At 44.7% G+C, this 20,106-nt stretch overlaps 1 protein-coding gene across 1 annotated transcript; it reads right to left on the reverse strand.

Moving 5' to 3' along the window:
• Window positions 1-5,811: 5,811 nt before the first annotated feature.
• LOC140735169 (RIIa domain-containing protein 1-like) lies at window positions 5,812-15,111 on the reverse strand. Its single transcript, XM_073059964.1, has 4 exons — window positions 14,938-15,111; window positions 7,926-8,002; window positions 6,724-6,770; window positions 5,812-6,152 (listed from the first exon to the last, which is right to left on the reverse strand). Exons 1-4 carry the CDS (start codon window positions 15,037-15,039, stop codon window positions 6,079-6,081), a joined length of 300 nt encoding a protein of 99 aa, XP_072916065.1. The 5' UTR covers window positions 15,040-15,111; the 3' UTR covers window positions 5,812-6,078.
• Between the last annotated feature and the right edge of the window lie 4,995 nt (window positions 15,112-20,106).

Raw genomic sequence — 20,106 nt, forward strand, 5'->3', positions numbered from 1 at the left:
AGTGAAGATCACTGTATCCAGGACACTGGTTGGAGGATCTCCTGGAACTGGGATTCACTGATCTTCATCTTTCCTTGTGCTAATTTCAACTTCAACAATGTGTTTCCCCCTCGATGGTCACCGACTTTAGTTTCACCCAGCTGCTCGATGCCACAACCCATTAAATGCAGTCTTAATATTGAGGATAATCATTCACCTCATTTCTCAAATTAGACTATAAGACATCTGGCCTAATTCTGCTACTTTGACCCTTCCATCTTGACTGATTTTATTTTATTTAGAGATAGAGTTTCAGGTTCTTCCGGTCCAACAAGCCCATGTCACCCAATTACACCCTGTGACCAATGAACCTACGAAACAGTATCTTTAATATGGGAGGAAACTAGATCACCTGGAGGAAACACATGCAGTCACAGGGTGAACGTACAAACTCCTTACAGACGGTGACATGAATTGAACTGGCTGCAATACCATTATGCTGACAGCTGCGCTATCATGCCACGTCTCTACCTTTCGGAGGGACCAGTCTAAGATGCACAGCCACTGACTGACCCTACTTTCATCTCCCATTCCCCCACCCACCGCCACCTCTGCCCCCTCCCCACACATTATTGCCCCTCTATGCTCAGAGAAGGACCATGTAGCCAAGTACCTGGGCAAGGCAACAGCAGGGAAGTGTTTCTTCGAGAAGCAGCTACGAGAAGCACAGGAGAAACCTCCAAAAGACTCCACCATAATGCCAGGTCAGACCATCCAGACAGCGTTCAGGTAAGTGACCACAGCGTTGGTCAGCTTCTCTGAGAATGGGTGGCTCAACGTCCAATGCAGCCCTGAGCCACAAACCTGACTGGCTGTCCACTCATGCTAAGGAGAGAGATGGGGTGGGGCGGGGGAGGAGCAGCTGTACATTTCTCCCCTAGAAGGCTGTTCAAATTCAAAAATTTCTCACAGGCATCCTCATACTCCAGCTCATCTTTGTAACTCCCTCCAGTCACTCACATGTACACACCTCCACATTCCTCATCACCCTCCACCTCCTACACACCTCCCCATTCTCTATAACCCTCTCAATCTCCTTCAGACCTATCCTTTCTCAATCACCCCCTCGACCACACACTCTTCCCCATTCTCGAACACTCCCTCTACTTCCCACAACCTTCCCCATTCTCTGTGACCCCCCCCCCTTTACCTTGAACACCCCTCCTTATTCTGTGACCTTCTCCTTCCAACACCTCTCGCCAATCTCCGTGGCCCCTCTCCCTCCCACACCTCTGTGCATTTTCTTTGTCCCCCTCTACCTCCCTCACCCATCCCTATTCTCTATCTTATTCTCTATTCTCTATCTCCACTTACCTCCCACACCATTCCCCATTCTGTATTCTGCCTTCTACCTCCCACACCCCTCCCCATTCTCTATTACCCCCTCTACATCCCACATGCTTCCCTATTCTTTGTCACCCCTTCTACCTCCCACACCTCTCCCCATTCTCTTTCACCCCTTTCCACCTCCCACATCCTTCACATTCTCTAGCTCCCCCACTACCTCCCACAAGCCTCCCCATTCTCTGTCACCTCCTCTTCCTCCACGACCATCCAAATTCGCTAATTCCCACTCTACCTCATGCAATCTTCCCATTCTATTTCATGCACTGCACCTCTGCCACTCCTCCCCATTCTCGATGACACCCACTAACTCCCATACCCCTCCCATTTCTCTATGACCTTCTCTACCTCCCAAACCCCTCCACATTTCCTAACATCCCCTCTACTCCCCACTTCACTCTGAAACCAGTACTCCATCCTACACCCCTCCCAATTCACTTTCACCCCCACTACACACACTACTCCCCATTCTTCTAACTCCCACACCCCACCACTTTCACAATCACCCCCTACCTCCCACACCTCTCCCCCTTCCTCTTCTCCCCCTACCGCCCACACCCCTCCCCATTCTCTATTACCCCCCTCTAACTCCCACACCTCTCCCTATATCTTGGAAACTAGCCTACAGGCTAGTCTTCAAGGAGCGGTGTCTCAGAAAGGCAGTGTCCATTATTAAGGACCTCCAGCACCCAGGGCATGCCCTTTTCTCACTGTTACCATCAGGTAGGAGGTACAAAAGCCTGAAGGCACACACTCAATGATTCAGGAACAGCTTCTTCCCTTCTGCCATCCGATTCCTAAATGGACATTGAACCCATGGACACTACCTCATTTTTTAATATATATTATTTGTTGTTTGCACGATTTTGATCTATTCAATATACATATACTGTAATTGATTAACTTATTATTTTATTTTGGGTTTTTTTCCCTTCTATATTATATATTACATTGAACTGCTGCTGCTAAGTTAACAAACTTCACATCACATGTCAGTGATAATAAACCTGATTCTGATTCAAATTCTGATTGCCCCCTCTACCTCCTACACCTCAACCAATCCTCTGTGACCCCCTCCAACTTTCACAACCGCCCCATTCACTATCATTCCCTCCACCTCCCACACCACTCCCTACTCACTGTGAACACCTCAACTTCAACACCCCTCCCCTTTCTCAACCACCCCATCCATCTCCAAAACCCAACTATATTCTCTACCCCTTTTATCTCCCACACATCTCCCCATTCTCTGTGCCACTCTCCTCCTGCTACACCACCCCATTCCCCCACACTCCTCCCCATACCCCTTCACACCCCACACTCTTCACTATTCCCCCTCCACCCCCCACACCCCTCCCCATTCTCACCCCCTCTACTTCCCACACCCTACCCCATTCCCTGTCACTCCCTTCTTATTGTTATATGTAAAGTAATTCATGCCCAATAGGTCTCTCTCCCCTGATTCTCAACCCTCCTACCACAAACAGTTTCCCATCACCATTGGATTCCATCATTAAATCTCATTTCCCCCACTGATTTCAATTCCACTTTCCAGTCAGTCCATGGCTTCCTCTGCTGCCACGAAGAGGCCACGCTCAGGTTTGAAAAGCAACACCTTGCATTCCATCAGTGTACCCTCCAACATGATGGCATGAAGCTCGATTTCTCAAACTTCCGGTAATTGCCCTCCCACTACTTCATCACCCTTCCCATTCCTGTCTCCCTCTCTCACCATATCTCCTTAGCTGCCCATTGCCTCCCTCCCCTTGTCTTTTACCCCCTTCTCCTTGGATTCCCAGACCTGCATGTCTTTCACCTATAAATTTCCTAGCTCTTCACCCCTCACCCCTTTCACCTGCCAACTTACCACCTTGTACTTCTTCCTCCCCTTCCTCAACTTCTTGCTCCAACTTCTCATCTTTCTTTCCAGTCATGATGAAGGGTCTTGGACCAAAACTTTGACTGTTTACTCTTTTCCTGGCATTCAGCATTTGTTCCTCCAGCATTTTGTGGGTGTTGTCTCCCTCCGAGTTGCTGGTGGTGGCCAGGAACTACTTCACCCTCCTGACAGCTGTTAGTACTGCAGGCACTGACTCACAGGTGCTTAATCGCCTTTTTGGAGACTCCTTCCAGATGAGGTGTTTATCCAAAACATCTGTCATTCCACTCAGGATAAGCAGGAGGCCCAAACCAGCATTTCTGCTGGATGGGAAAATTTCTGTGCTTCCAAACCCTGATGGTCAATTGAAAGTGTCAAGGTTGAGGTTGCTAAACATTTGTTGGCTCAAGGTAAAGGGATATGGTCAACACCAAGGGACTGTGATAAAATACTAATTAGCTGTGACTTAAAAGGGTGAATAGTACATTCCAAAGACATTGTCAAAGGTGGGACACTGCTGAACACACTCGCATTTTGTTCAAATCGCTACAGTATCCCCCCATAGTGTCCTACAACCCCCTGCACCATTCACTCTCCTATAACCTCCTCCTCCAGCCATCTGCACCCTCCCCATCTCTGTCCCCCCCCCCCCGACCTCCAATCACTCTGTGCCTCTCTTACTCCACTGCTCTACAATGGACCGCTGCGCCTACAGAGATCTGAACGCTGGAATTCACTGCACAATCTGAGTATGCTCAGACCCCATTTTCCCTAAGCCCTCTTCCTGGGGGTTGTAAATGCTCTGAGGAGACCACCAATGAAAGGCGCTCTGCCAATGCTGATTAGAATTTATAGTCAATGCCTCAGGCCCCTAAACTCTATAAACATTGTGTGTACGGCACAGGGTTGGGGGTGGGAGGGGAGGTGGAGAAGAGAACGGCAAGCTGAGCCATCTTCTAGAACATAGAACAGCACAGCACAATACAGGATCTTCAGCCCACAATGCCCATGATGACCTTTTAACCTACTCCAAGAACAATCTAACCCTGCCTTCCCACATAGCCCTCCGTTTTCCTATCATTCAAGTGCCTAGCTAAGAGTCTATTAAATGTCCCTAATGTATCTGTCTCACCCACCACTCTGTAAAAAAACACCTCTGACACCCTGGTGTACTTTCCTCTGATCTTAAAATTATGCCCCCTTGTATTTGCCATTTTCTTCCTGGGGAAAGGTGTCCTGTTATGCACTCGATCTATGCCTCTATCAAGCCTCTCTCATCCTCCTTTGATCAAAAGAGAAAAGTTCCAGCAGGGTCATCCTTTCCTCAAAAGATATGCTCTCTGTTCCAGCCAACATCCTGGTGAATCTCCTCTGCACCCTCTCTAAAATTGCCACATCCTTCCTATAATTAGGCAACCAGAACTAAACACAATCTTCCAAGTGAGGTCTAACCAGGATTTTATACAGCTTAACATTACCTCGCAGCTCTTGAACTCAATCCCTGATTAATAAATGCAACACACCATACGCCTTCTTAACAATCATGTCAGTTCCTCCACTTCTACTGCAGAGAGCTTCGCAGAATCCCTGTCATGGGCAGTTTGTGATGAATGTGGCCTTGTCAGATGAATAGTAAACCACAATGCAGTCTTTGGTGAAGGTTCTGTTCTGTTGGGGATGGATCTGTGAGGTTTAGACTCAGGCACAGTGAAGAAATGGTGCCATATTTGAACAGTGTACAACTTGGAAGGTGGTGTTCTCGTCCTTTTTTGGGAAAGGTGGTGGATTTGGAAGGTGTAATCAGTAACCTGAGCACATTCTCCTGGTCTCCATTTCTTTCTTCCTCAATGGCATCGAGTGACACAGCATTGAAACAGGTCTTTCAGCCTACCAAATTAGAGACAATGGTGGAATTGAACCCAGATTGCTGACACTGTAATAAAATAATGCTGTCCACTATGCTGCTGTGCTACCCTATTCTCCCCACATTTCTTCAAAACAGGGAATTATCAAATTAATTGCTGCGGCTCTAGGTTTAACTGTACCAAGCCTGTTTGGTGCTGCCCTCTGATATTCACTCGGTAACTAAATGTGTTATTTGGGCTATGCTGTGGGCCGTCGGTAATGTGTGTAAGACCTTGGCCCCAGAGGAATGTTGTTTCATTTCACATTATTCATGTATGTTTGAATGATAATTGAACCTGACTTCCACTAATTTTCTTCAGCCTTTCCAGGAATCCAGAAATAAAAGGTCGGACTTTATGGAAACAGCTGAAATCTGACTTTGTCATCCACCCCGAAATGATGTCAGAGACGATAGCCATTAGGCCCCAACTGCTCAAGTGGCCCATTCCACCAAGCAGGGCTCTGGACTGAGTCCCTGTGGCAAAAGATACGGGGTTACACCACCCTCCTCCACCTACATCCCAAAGGATTACAGTGAACTGTAAAGGCAGAGAGGATTTGGAATGTTTAGCTGAGTCACAGATCTTCAGCTCCCTTTTCTGTAAATTCAAAATGTAGTTCAAAGAACGTGCAGTACAAGTTTAATGTGTTTAATGCCCTGTTTAATGTGTCCAGTTGTGATTCGGTGTGCGGCACACTACTTGACATAGCGCAAGGGAGAGAGGGGACTTTACAGTTGAAATGTAATTCAGATAAATATTTCGCAACCCACATACAAATCAGAGGAAGGTTTAATGGTTTCCACCCCATGATGGCCACCGAGGGGTGGGGATCGGTGTTATATGTGGTTCAAGAGGTCAATGCCCAGCGAAGAGGTCACATCCGTCCCTGTGGGCTGCCCCACTCACTTCTCATTTCAACATCTTTTCCTGCTCGTACACTTTCCTCTGGATCTTTTCTGGAAGCCTTGCGTCAGTGTAGTACTCTGCAGGACACAGAACAGGTAGGGTCAGTTAGCAGCGTGATCTGATTGCCCAGATCAGTGGCCACTGTGACTCCAGTCGGGAGTCAAGCCAGTACCGCAGAGCTGGCTGCACCACCTGGAGGGTGACACTTCTAGTCATGTTCAGTAAGCACCCTTCGCTCTCAAACAGGGTCATCTGGATGTCTTTCCTTCTGTGCGTAATCTGCGCTGTCACTGCCCTCTGAGTCTGTGATGGGGCAATGTGAAAAAAAACTTTACTCTGTCCCTGCCCTCGGAATGTGTTACAGAACACGAGTGTGTAGAACCACTCACAAGAGATTGGGCCGCTCTTGGTCTTGCCCGCAGAGTGTACGTCAGAACAGTGTAGAAGGAGCTTTACCCTGTGCCTGCCCTCAGTGTGTGATAGGACAGAACAGAGGGAAAGTCAGTTTCTCACTTGTGCTGTGCCTGCACTGAGAGCGATGGGGCAGACTACAAGGAGCTTTAATCTGCATGTATGCCACACTGTGTCAGGTAAAGAGTTAAGATCGTGTTTGTCCCAATTCAGTTATAATCACGGATTTAAACTCACCAGCAGCAAATTCCAGGATGTTTTTTGGCTTCTTCAAGAGCACCGACCTGGAAAGGAACAGCAACAGTGTTTGATCTAAGCTCATTTGTGACTGAAGCCAATCACCTGTAAGTGTTCCCAACTTTCAGAGAGAATGTACAACCCACAGCTGCCATGGCAGTAACGCAAGAGCTGTGAATCTTTTGGTGCACTACGTGACCACTCAGATAACTGTTAAAACAGTCAGTAAACACATGGGAGAGATCTGATTTGAGAGCTGCTGCAATCATACTCAGTAAACGTCACTTCAATGTATACACACACCCGGGAACCACCATTGACATTTCCTGCCTTCACAGGTTGCAATCAAGGCATTGCCCATTGCTCCAAACTCTGAGCTTTGTATTCAAGTTTGTTCAATCTCATTTCTTGTACACAAGTGTAAAGAAGAACCAAATAATTGGTGCTCGGATCCAATGCAGCACTAAAAAACACAGAAAGTAACACAATAAAATCCTCCAAATTCCTACAAAAAGTAGTGGATATGGCCCAATCCATCATGGGTAAAACCTTCCCCACCATTGAAGACATCTACACAGAGTGCTGTTGCAGGAAAGCAGCATCCAAGGTCAAGGATCCCCCCTCCCCCACACGCAGGTCATGCTCTCTTCTTGCTGATACCATCAGGAAGAAGGTACAGGAGCCACAGCATTCACATCATCAGGTTCAGGAACTGTTACTACCCCTCAACCATCAGGCTCTTGAACCAAAGGGGATAACTTCACTCAACTTCACCTGCCCCATTAGTGAAATGTTCCCACAACCCATGGACTTACTTTCAAGGACTCTTCATCTCATGTTCTCAATATGAACTGCTTATTTATTTATTATTATTATTTCTTTTTGTATTTGCACAGTACTTTTGTCTTTGCACACTAGCTGAATGCCCAGGTTGGTGCAGTCTTTCACTGAATTTATTTTGGTTATTCTATTGTCAATTTGTTGAATATGCCTGCAAAAAAGTTAATCTCAGGGTTCTATATTGCAATATATACAGAATGTACTTTAATAAATTATTTTGAACTTTGAAAAAAACAATAATAACACATATATTGTAACACCACAGTGCCTGTCAGTGTTGTCTCAATCCCACTCCCATATCTGTTGACAACTTGCGGCTCTGCTGCATTCTGCCCTGGCTAATTATAGTCTGAACGATTCACCTCATGAACTCTCTCAGTAGAATCTCCACCTCTGGGTGCTCCCTCAGGTAGTATTCATTCGCTATCCGTGTGTTTATCTGCAACCAAAAGAGGTTTGGGAATTATTAACTATGGAAGGATGTAGCTAAACCAATCCCCAAGTCTTACAGAGAATCATTACCCGTGCAATGAAACCAGCAGCGCTAGCTCCAGGGTACAACTTACGCGTGTGTCCCTCCAATATGGCAAACATGACCTAGTGCTGGGGGAATCTGTCTCTTTAAGTGGAGGATGTTGGTTCAGAAAACACTCTCACTCTCGGGCCTTAAGCAGATAATCAGACTTCAGAGTATGCCACTGTAGTGAAGGACCAAAGATGGGAGCCCTGCTTTTATCTCTCACAGCCTGCTGCTGCCCCACACATCTTTGATGGGACAGTGCAGAAGCAGTACTCTGTAGAACATGTAATGAGACTGTGCAGAGGGAGCATTACTCTGCATCTGCCTTTGTTGTTTCATCTGCCCATGTAAACGTGGTGATGTATTGGGACAGAAAATCTAAACCAAAGAGACTGCATTTATCACTTGTACAGGAAAATGGGCCTTGACTTGAAATGCTGACTGTCCTTCAATTGCACCAGCAGATATAGTCCAGTGGGTCGAGCATCACCCTGTACAGAGGTTGCCTGTGCTGCTGAGGTCATCCAGCATCTCATCTGTTGCTCCAGATTCCAACATCTGTATTCTTTTGTGTCTTCATGCAATTACAGAAGGTTAACAATGTGGAAGAGCATTGATCCCATTATATCCATCAGCCTAGCCACTTGGTCTATACATTGTGATGAAGGTTTCTGCATCCCTCATCCTTGTACACAGCAATTTGCTCTCTTGCCACCCCTTTAGGATCTGGACCAGCTGGAAAAATAAGCTGAAAAATGACAGATAGAACATAATTCAGACAAGGTGACATGTTGCAACTTGGGAGGGCAATCCAGGGAAGGACTTACACGGTGAGTGGTAAGGCACAGAAGAGTGTGGTGGAACAGAGTATGAATGAGCTGCCAGAAGAAGTGTTGGATTCAGTTTCAATTTCAACATTTAAGAGGAATTCAGATAGGTACATAGATGGAAGGAGTATGGAGGGCTATGCAGTTTGATGGGATGAGGCAGATTAATAATTCAGCATGATCTAGATGGGCCAAAGGTCTTTGTTCTGTTCTATAATGTTCAATGATTCTACAATTCTCCCTAATCCTTTCACCAGCTACTGTAAATCAAAACACCCCTTTCAATTGAAATTGTGTGGTTAAGAGCTACATGTTATTGCTTTTTGTTTAATTAATTGTCATCACAAAGTTGCCTAACCAAGAGGCTGACAGCCACATCAAACGTGACTGTTTAACTGTTTCTCCCTTACAAGAACATGCAAACCAGAGCAGGTCACCAGGCCCCACCATTCAATACAATTATAGCTGATCTAACTAGCTTCTTCTGTGCCAGAACCCCTGAACCTTCAGTTCCTCAATATGTCAATCTTTATCAATCGGGATCATTGAAATTGTCTGTCTGTTACATCCAATAATGACAGGAGACCTGTGCAGTAGAATTTAAAAAGTGGAAAAGCAGTTGCACTGGGGCAACTCCATTCTCTCGACATCAGAAGTCTGGGTCCTGTGGTATGAGTAGTCGTCACAAGCTGGGACTTCCCTGGTTACAGTGAATGACCATGACTTGTCATGCCCCTCGCTCTCCAAAGAGCATTGTAGAACTACCTTCCTGGCCGTTGGATCTTATTGTAGATCTCATCTGCCCAGTCTGCCGGAGCTGGCTTCACATGCTAGGACAAGTATGTCCCAATCTCACCGGGGTATCAGGCCCACCTGCCAAAGTGGTGTACTGAGGTGTGGCCACTGTCGCATTTTAAACAGCTACATGGAGCCACAGATGGGAGCCGAGAGACCAGTGAGGTCCAAAGTTGAGTGAGCTGTGTCAGATTGGACATGACAAGCCCCTTCACCCCTTCATCTCTCAACACCCCATACAATCTGAAATACACAAAGGTAAAGCACTCCTGGCAGTGTGGCAGTCACAGATAATGACTATTTTCTCCAATCAACCCATAAGCTGAGAAATAGTCTTGGTAGCATCACGGTTAGAATAGCACCAGCAACCCGGATTCAACTCCGTGACTCTCTGTAAGGAATTTGTATGTTCTACCCACGACCATGTGGATTTTCTCCAGGTGCTCAGATTTCCTCCCATATTCCAAAGATAGGTTAGAGTATTAACTGGACATATGGGTGGTGTAGGCTCAGTGGTCTGGAAGAGCCTGTATCTCTAAATAAAAACTTGTCTCTGTCTTAAATATATCTAATAATATGGCTTCCATCATCTGGGGAGGGGAAGTTCAAGAATTCCAGAGATACACTACTCTGAGGGAATAAAATTTCTAGCACCACCACTTTAAATGACTGGTTCCTTAGTTTGAAGCCGTTCCCTTCTTTATGACCTTCTCAACATATACATTCAGAAACAGATTTATTATCACTGACATTCCTGGGGCCTTCATTGGTCAGGGTCAACCATTGATGTTGAATTTTAGGTGTTTATGTATACGCAAGCCAGGGCAGTACGATGTGGAGAGAAAGCTGATGCCCATACGTCAGGCTGCCACTCTCCATGCAGCTGTTGATTTGAAAGGAACAGCAGAGACCAATACAGTTTGGCACCACCGACATCACAGGAGTTTCCAGACAGTATTGAACTCATCACTGCCTTGGGGACTCCAGCTCCGAATTTTTTTTCCCCCTCGGGGTTTACTCCCAAAGCCTTCCTCATGAGTCAGTATAGCCCCAACGCAGTGAAACTTTGAGATCAGAGTTTTCCTTCTCCTAGATGAGTTGCCAACTACGGCTGACGAACCCCATCGATTCCGTTGGGCCTACCTGTAATGTTTTGTTGCACCTATTGATTCACTAGAACATTTAGATCAGGGGTTCCCAACCTTTTTTTATGCCACGGTCCAACACCATGAAGCAAGGAATCCACAGATCCCATATTGAGAACCCCTGATTTAGATGCTGCTGAACACTCAGTTACAGTTCCTTTCCATTTTAAGATCCTTTTACAGAAGTGTGTGACCTCAATTTTAGAGTCAAAGAGCGATACAGCATGGATAGTAGCCTGAAGAGCATAGAACAGTACAGCACAGCACAGCCCTGTTCTTCAGGCCACAGTGTTGTGACAATCTTTTAACCTACATTAAGTTCCGTTTAACTTAGCCCTTCAATTATTTTTCGTTAATGTACCCAAATCTTGTAAATTCCCTAATGTATCTACCTCCAACTCAGCTCAACCATTTAGTCCAATTTCCTGCAGTCAGCACATACGGTATCTCTCTCAGCATCATCCTTCCAAGTGCTTCTTCAATGATACTACTGTACCTCCCCAACCACTATCTATGACAGTTCACACCACCACTCATACACACCCTTTGCATGATAAAGATTTCCTTGTATCCCTTTTAAAGTTTTCTCCCTCTCACCCTAAATCACAACCAATGTGCAAAAAAAAAGTGCAATAAATAAATTAATAAACAAAAAAATTGAAAACATGAGATGAAGAGTCTTGAAAATGAGTCCAGGTTGTGGGAACAGATCAGTAATGGGGTGAGTGAAGTTCAAGAGCCTGATAGATGAGGGACAATAATTGTACCTGAACCTTATGGCCCTGAGGCTTCTGTACCTTCTTCCTTTTCTTTTCAAATCTTTTTATTATTACTATTATTCAAAAATAACACAGGTGCATCAAAGTAACAACACTTATAATGCCTCAAAAAATTATCTTAAAGATTGAAAATTTTGTGAATCAAAAAAAACCTACTAAGCAAGAAAAGTGAGGGAAAAAAAGAAACCCATTGGGGGTACAACCCTGGAGTTATGTGTCATACAGAAAGCTTCTAAAAATAAGCATCAAACCGCCAACAAGAAAGAAAAATATATCAAAAAAATTTACATTTAGATCGTGGAGGAAATCTATCCTCCACTGAAATGATAATAATGAGCAAATGAGCCCCATCTCTTCTCAAAATCAAATAAAGGTTCAAAGGTTCGACTTCTAATTTTCTCCAAGCTAAGACACAGCATCACTTGAGAGAACCATTGTGACAAAGTAGGAGCTAATATATCCTTCCATTTCAACAAGATAGCCCTCCGAGCTATCAATGTAACAAACACAATAACACATTGGTCAGACACAGAATGGTACCTTCTTCCTGATGGTAGCAGAAAGAAGAGAGCATGACCTGGATGTTGAGGGTCCCTGTTGATGGATGCTACTTTCCTGCAACAGTGCTCCAAGCATATGTGCTCAACAGTGGGGAAGGCTTTACTCATAATGGACTGGACTCTATCCACTATTTTTTGTTGAATTTTCTGTTCAAGGGCAACGGTGTTTCCATACCTGGCTATGATGCAACCAGTCAATATATTCTCCATGACATATTTGTAAAGCTTTATCAAAGTTTTAGATGTTGTTGTATCTTCACAATTTTCTAAGCAAGTAGAGGTGCTGCTGTACTTCTTCGTAATTGCACTTACTTGCTGTGTCCAGGAGAGGTCAATCTCAATCTCCTTCCTATTGATTTAGATTTGGCCAGCGACAGTGGTGTCACCAGCAACTTGAATATAACATTGGATCTGGGCTTACCCACACAGTCATCAACATAAAGCCAATCAAGCAAGAGGCTTATCATGCAGCCTTGCAGTTCACCTGTGCTGATAGTGATTATAGAGAAGATGTTTTTGCCAATCAGAACTGACTGTAGCCTGCAAGTGAGGAAATCGAGGATCTAATTGCACATGAGTCTGTAGGTTATTGAATTAGTTCAGAGTGATTGAAATTGTCCACATTGGTTCAGGAACTTAATGGTTGGAATATAATAACTGTTCCTGAACCTGGTGGTGTGGGACCTACACAATGATGGTAGTGAGAAGAGGGCATAAAAACCTAGAAATCCATAAAGACAATCTCACCTGCTCCCTCAACACCCTCTTTTTGGTCAAGAAAACACTTCCCGAGGAGATTGAGGTGAGCAAGGCTCATTCCTCACCTATTCTTTTTTTTCTTTTTATTAAGTTTCCAAAAAACAATATTAATACTAATACATAGAGATCAGGAATATATTAATAACGGTTAACATGTAGAAACACATATTCCAAGTAACAAATGGAGTCTAACCTCCTAATCTCTTAGTAATTAACCATGAAAAAGATGATTATAATTATAAAAAGAGAAAAAAAAACCCAAACTAAAACAAACTAACCTAAAAAAAACCTATTCTAACCAATTTTCACAGGAGCACCATCAAAAGCAGCTGCATCACTGTCTGGTAGAGGGGATTGTAAGGCATCTGGCCGCAATCGCTATAAAGGATTGCAAGGACTGCTGAGAGGATCATGGGGGTCTCTCTTCCACCCATCAAAGATATATATCAGAGCTGTGTACTCAGGGCCCTTTTTGTCAGTGATTTCTTCCATCCGTCCAACCATCTCTTTGACCTACTGCCATCAGGCAGCAGTACCGTAGAACTAAGCCAATTAACTCAAGATGGGAAAAAGCCAATTCACCCCAGCCACCCCCGCCCCCCAGCCATAAGAATACTTAATTCCCTGCCACCACCAGGAATAATCACATAAGCACCACCAGCAGTATTAACTGCTTACTGTTTAAATTGTATTGTAAATGCACCTTATTATTTGTGGTAATATTACTCTATGTGAGTTTTGTGCACCTTGCATTGTTTCATCCGGCTGGATACACGTGTAGCGTTGAATGGCAATAAACTGAACCTGAACTTGAAGTCTGGCCAACCTCTACCTACAACTCAGCCCTCCAGTCCGGAGAAGAATCTCCGAACTTTTTCCTGTCCCTTTCCGGTTTAAACAGGGCTTTCTTATAACGGGGTGACCAAAACCGTACACAGTATTCCAAATGAAGCTTCACCAATAACTACATTATGTCTCGCTACCTTGACTGTTGCTCTTAGCCAGCGTCTTAAGCCGCCTTCCTCACATTAACTCCAAGATGCTGACTAACCTTCCTGATACCTCTCCTCAATGTCGCAAAAACAAAGGAGCTGGTTGTGGACTACAGGAGGAATGGAAACAGGCTAACCCCTATTGACATCAATGGTTCTGGGGTTGAGAGGGTGAACAGCTTTAAGTTCCCTGGCATACACATCACCCAGGATCTCACGTAGTCTGTACATACCGGTTGTGTGGTGAAAAAGGCACAACAGCGCCTCTTTCACCTCAGGTGGTTGAAGAAGTTTGGTATGGGCCCCCAAATCCTAAGAACTGTCTAAAGGGGTTCAATTGAGAGCATCCTGACTGGCTGCATCACTGCCTTGTATGGGAACTGTACTTCCCTCAATCGCAAGACTCTGCAGAGAGTGGTGCGGGCAGTCCAGCGCATCTGTAGATGTGAACTTCCCACTATTCATGACATTTATAAAGACAGGTGTGCAAAAAGACCCCGAAGAATCATTGGGGACTCGAGTCATCCCAACCACAAATTATTCCAGGTGCTACCATCCAGGAAACGGTACCGCAGCATAAAAGTCGGGACCAACACGCTCCGGGACAGCTTCTTCCACCAGGCCGTCAGGCTGCTTAATTCATGCTAACACAACTGTATTTCTATATTATAATGACTGTCCCGTTGCACATACTATTATAAATTACTATAAATTGCATGCACATTGTACATTTAGACGGAGACATAACGTAAATATTTTTATTCATGTATATAAAAGATGTAAGTAATAAACTCAATTCAGTATCTTCTGTTTTAATTTCAAATTCGAGGGAGCCAAACGCTCATCCCGCCTTTCTAGTATGATTGGCTGAGGCAGGTTTTTAACAACAGTATTGCGATCGCCATTGGCTGATCTGGGCGTTGCCATGGCGACGGCGCGGAAGGCTCATCTACGTCCTGTTCCGAGGTTTATCACCAGGATAAAGTGCTCTGCTCACCTTCAGGTCCCACAGCTTTTCCTGTTGCTGTACGCTGAGCGCTCCCAAATCGTATCCTTCCATCCCGTACGGAGGAGGAACACTGAGATTAGAATCCGCCATCCTACTCCGTCCCGAAGGCGAGGAGGAAGCTGAGATTCCGTTGCTTTGGAAACCACGCAGGCGTAGTGGGGAATCACGTGCCTCACGGCGAACCAATCACGGCGGGGTCGTTGGTTCCAGCCGGGAGGAAGATCAGCGCACGTGATACGTTGGTTGCTATGGTGCCGGCGGCGAATGATGGTGGGTGGAGGAGATGGGAGGGTTCCTTGACCATTCATTTTCCGGGTGCTGCCGTTTCCCCCTCAAAGTGAGGTCGACACTACCAGGAGGGAGGCTTGGGAGGCCGTTCGACATGTTACTGGGCAGCCATTGTGTGCAAAGTAAGATCCCAGTATCGTGAACTATCTCCGCTCTCCCCGGACTCCACTCTGTAACTCACCCCTTAACGTAAGGGGGACAGAAGGCGCGGCGGGACACTGCCGCAGAGTCTACGACCCCAAAGCTTCCTTCCATGGATGCTGCACAATCCGCTGAGCATTCCCAGCGTTTTCTGTGATTGGATCTCCGACTTCTGCGGCTTTTGTTTTTTTTCATATTTCACTAGAGCTCAACGAGCAAACAAGAGATGGGATAAGACACTGGGCCCCTCAAACCTGCCCTTGGATCATGGCAATTCTTTGCTGCCCTCAACTCCCTTTCTGTGTATCTATCATTGATGTCTGTGCACCTCAGTTTTAAATGACTGCCTTCCTCACTTAACTTGCAGGTTGAGTTGGTGTTGAGGAAAGCAAATGCAATGTTAGCATGCATTTTGACAGGAGTAGAATCTAAAACAAAGCATGTCATGTTTTATAAGGTATTGGTCAGACTGCACTTGGAGTGTCATGAGCAATTTTGGGTCCTTTGCTAAGAAGATACTGTATGTGCTGGCAATGCAAAGGGTCTAAAGGAGGTCACAAGAATGATCCCACAAATGAAAGGGTTAACATATGAGGAGCCCTCACTGGAGTTTAGAAGAATGAGGGAGGAACTCAATGAGACGTGTCGAATATAGTAAGGCCTAGATCAAGTGGGTACGGAGAGGATGTTTTCTGTAGTGGATGAGTCTAAGACCAGAGACCACAGCCTCGGAATACAAGGATGTCCATTTAGGGCAGAGATGAAGACATTTTTTTAACCAGAGGGTGGTGAATCTGGAATTCATTGCCAGAAGTTGATGAGGCCAAGTCATTGAGTATATTCAAAGTAAAGGTTAATGAGTTCTTGCCTAGTCAGGGTGTCAAAAGTTACAGTACAGGGAGAAGGCAGGAGAATGGGATTGAGGGGATAATAAATCAGCCATGATGGAATGGGGAGCAGACTCAATGGGCTGAATGGTATAATTCTGCTCTAATGTCTTATGTTTATGTCTTTTTAAACTATGCCTCCTTGTTTGTGACTCTCCCACTAGTGGAAACAAATTTACATAGTTGATCCCTCCTAAGATCTGAAATGTTTGAATAAGATCGTCCCTCATCTTCTAAGCTCAAGTAATACAAACCCAAACTCTCTCACCTGTCTCATTAGGGCAATTCTTCTGCCAGTTTCTGCCACTCTTTCATCCCCTCCATTTATTAGCCCATCTGAATGTTCCCCTCAGACAACAGTCTCAGAGCTTGGTGTTGTGATTGAAAGAAAAAGACATCAGTTTTGACAGTTAGAAACAGAGAAAACCTACAACACAATACAGGCCCTTTGGCCCACAAAGCTGTGCCAAACATGTCCTTACCTTAAAAATTACCTAGGGTTACCCATAGCCCTCTATTTTTCAAAGCTCCATGTACCTATCCAGGAGTCTCTTAAAGAGACCCTATCATATCATATAACATATAACCATATAACAATTACAGCATGGAAACAGGCCATCTCGGCCTTTCTAGTCCGTGCCCAATGCTTACTCTCACTTAGTCCCACTGGCCCGCACTCAGCCCATAACCCTCCATTCCTTTCCTGTCCATATACCTATCCAATTTTGCTTTAAATGACAATACCGAACCCGCCTCTACCCCTTCTACTGGATGCTCATTCCACACAGCTGCTACTCTCTGAGTAAAGAAATTCCCCCTCATGTTACCCCTAAACTTTTGCCCCCTAAGTCTCAACTCATGTCCTCTTGTTTGAATCTCCCCTACTCTCAATGGAAAAAGCCTCTCCACGTCAACTCTATCTATCCCCCTCGTAATTTTAAATACCTCTATCAAGTCCCCCCTCGACCTTCTATGCTCCAAAGAATAAAGACCTAACTTGTTCAATCTTTCCCTGTAACTTAGGTGCTGAAACCCAGGTAACATTCTAGTAAATCTTCTCTGTAATCTGTAATATCTGCCTCCACTACTGTCGCCGGCAGCCCAGTCCACACACTCATCACTCTCTGCATTAAAAAAAACTTACCCCTGACATCTCCTCTGTACCTACTTCCAAGCACCTTAAACCTGTGTCCTCTTGTGGCAACCATTTCAGCCCTGGGAGAAAGCCTCTGACTATCCACACGATCAATGCCTCTCATCATCTTATACACCTCTACCAGGTCACCTCTCATCCTATGTCGCTCCAAGAAGAAAAGGCCGAGTTCACTCAACCTATTCTCGTAAGGCATGCTCCCCAATCCAGGCAACCTCCTTGTAGATCTCCTCTGCACCTTTTCTATGGTTTCCACATCCTTCCTGTAGTAAGGCGACCAAAACTGCTCCACTACTACTCCAAGTAGGGTCGCTTTGAAGATGACCCAAAGCATTTGCAACTAAAGACTTCTTAATGAAGTATTGGACTTGTTGTGAAAGGCTTAGAGGGGGTGAATTCTTAATTTGTGTCTAGGAGAGTCTTTCTGATTCATTTTGTCAATAGGGTGCTGCAGAAATGGCAGTACTGGACCGACTCTTTGGCAACACACACAAGATGCTGGAGGAACTCGGCAAGTCAAGCAGCACCAATGGAAATGAATAAACATCTTTGGCAATGTAGATAGATGGATAGAAGGAGGTGTCATTTGAAAAACTATTCCAAAATAATGATCATAACTCAAGTTTTAGATTTATTATGGACTTGAAATTAATATCCTGGATGGGAGGAAGATTTGATGGGGTGTGACTGAGAACAGCTATTTGCTGGAAAATCTATTTATATCATTCAAAAATAAAAGGATCGGGCAATCTTTTCTGAATACCGGAGGAGCCAGATAACCTGAGGACAGTGAATATAATACCTTCATTTAAGAAGGTCAGCAAGAATAAGCTGTATAATTATAAGACTAATATCAATTTTAATGAAATCACTGGAATAAAAATGACAGAGTGCCTTAATCTGCATTTAGAGAGGCAGAAATTAATCAAGGATAGTCAGCAGAGGTTTAAGGAGAGTTTCCGTCTGACCAACTTAATTGAATTTTTCGAGGAGGCAACTAAGTGTATCGATGAGGGTAGTGCAGTTGATGTAGTCTGCCTTGAGTAAGGCCTTTGAGAAACTCCCAGATAGGAGACTAGTGAAAACCCATGGGATAGTGAGCAATTGTTCAAACTGGATCCAGAAATGGTTTGTGTAGGAGGCAGAGTGTTATGATCGAGGGTTGATTCTGTGACTGGGATTTTATTGTGCTAACAGGTGTATCGCAGGGATCGTCATTCCAGGCAGCCATGGTTGGCAGCTCATCTAGGAGAAGGAAAATGGATCTCAAATCTCTGCAGCCTTGCGGATATACCCACTCTTGGAGAAGGCTTCGGGAGTAAACCCTGAAGAAAATCCAGAGCTGAAGTTGCCTAGACAGTCTTAGGTTGAGTTCAACACTGACTGGCGACTTCTGCAACACCTCTAGTGCTAAACTCTATTCATCTCTGCTGTTCCTTTGGATTCATCAGCTTTGTAGAAAGGGAGAGCCTGCTGCATGGGCAACAACTTGCTCTCTAAATTGTACTGCCCTGACTTGCATATATGTAGCCAGCTAGGATGCAACATCAATGGCAAGCACAATGGAGGGTCATAATTATGTTAACAATCCGGTTATAAATATAGGAACTATGGTACATGGTGCAAACATTTATGATACTATTGTTAATGAGTTGTTGGCTGGAAAATAATACTGATTTGGTAAGGTAGGCAGTTGCGTCTCGAAGTCTAACTCTGCTTCTCTGTCGTGAGAGGTGGAAACAGGCCAGTGAGGCTGTACTGAAGCTGTATAGGCCAATCCCCTCTACGGTGCATGCAACAGATTACAGAAATGTTGAACTCCAACAACACCATTGACTTTGGATGATGGAGACAGGAGGTCATCAATGGCCTATGCTCCACTGCCAGCTAAGGGCCCAAGAAGAAGAAGGTAGGCAGGTAAATAGTCAGTGCAATTTAATCCTGAAAATATGAGGTGAAGCATTTTGTGACTTATTACCACACAGAAGTAAGCCATTTGTTGCAAATGCTTTGGGTCAGCTTAAAAGGGACACGAAATAACAGAGCAATTCCATCATTCCTGCTTACCCTCTTTACATCCCTAGCAATGCGTTCTCTGCCATCTCCCATTTTGGTTCATTTTACCGTGAATTTAAACTAAGGAGTAATTCACAGCAGCCAATTAACATCTGAGCTGTGTTTTTGGGATGTGGGAGGAAACCAAACCACCTGGCAGACAACCCACACAGTAGGAAGGAGAACATGCAAATACTACACAGACAGTACCTGAAGTCCAGGAGCTGTGAAGTTGCAGCACAAACCACTGCGACACTAAGCTGTTGAAGTGTGGTCATCACTGAAAACATTGCAGCCAATTTAGATACGTCAAGTCTCTGAACTGTGGACAAGTAAGAGTCATGGGAGTCTGGAAGCTATACCCTTCAAGGTATTGAACTAAATGTGTTTTTATTGTAATCACTGTACCTGAGACCAGCTGTTTTCAAATTTCAGATTTATTTAAAATTTCTGTGGCCTACAATAAAATTCAGACTCCTGTTTTTGGATCCATGGTCTGGAGATAAATGTTAGTCAGGATTCCCTCGACCTCTGTGAAATAGTGCTGTGGAATCTTCCTTGTCCACCTATCAAAGGTCATTAATATGACTGGCATATGTTGTGAAATTTGTTGTTTTGCAGCAGCAGTATATT

The sequence above is a fragment of the Hemitrygon akajei genome, chromosome 11 (assembly GCF_048418815.1).
Source record: "Hemitrygon akajei chromosome 11, sHemAka1.3, whole genome shotgun sequence".
NCBI lineage: Eukaryota > Metazoa > Chordata > Chondrichthyes > Myliobatiformes > Dasyatidae > Hemitrygon > Hemitrygon akajei.

Bases quoted from the DNA above. Each gene is read 5' to 3' on its own strand.
- LOC140735169 (XM_073059964.1), bottom strand. From the start codon at position 15,039: ATGGCGGATTCTAATCTCAGTGTTCCTCCTCCGTACGGGATGGAAGGA. The intron at 8,003-14,937 runs GTGAGCAGAGCA...TTTTGGTTGCAG, and splicing joins AAAAGCTGTGGGACCTGAAG to ATAAACACACGGATAGCGAA. The intron at 6,153-6,723 runs GTGAGTTTAAAT...TGTGTCCTGCAG, and splicing joins CATCCTGGAATTTGCTGCTG to AGTACTACACTGACGCAAGG.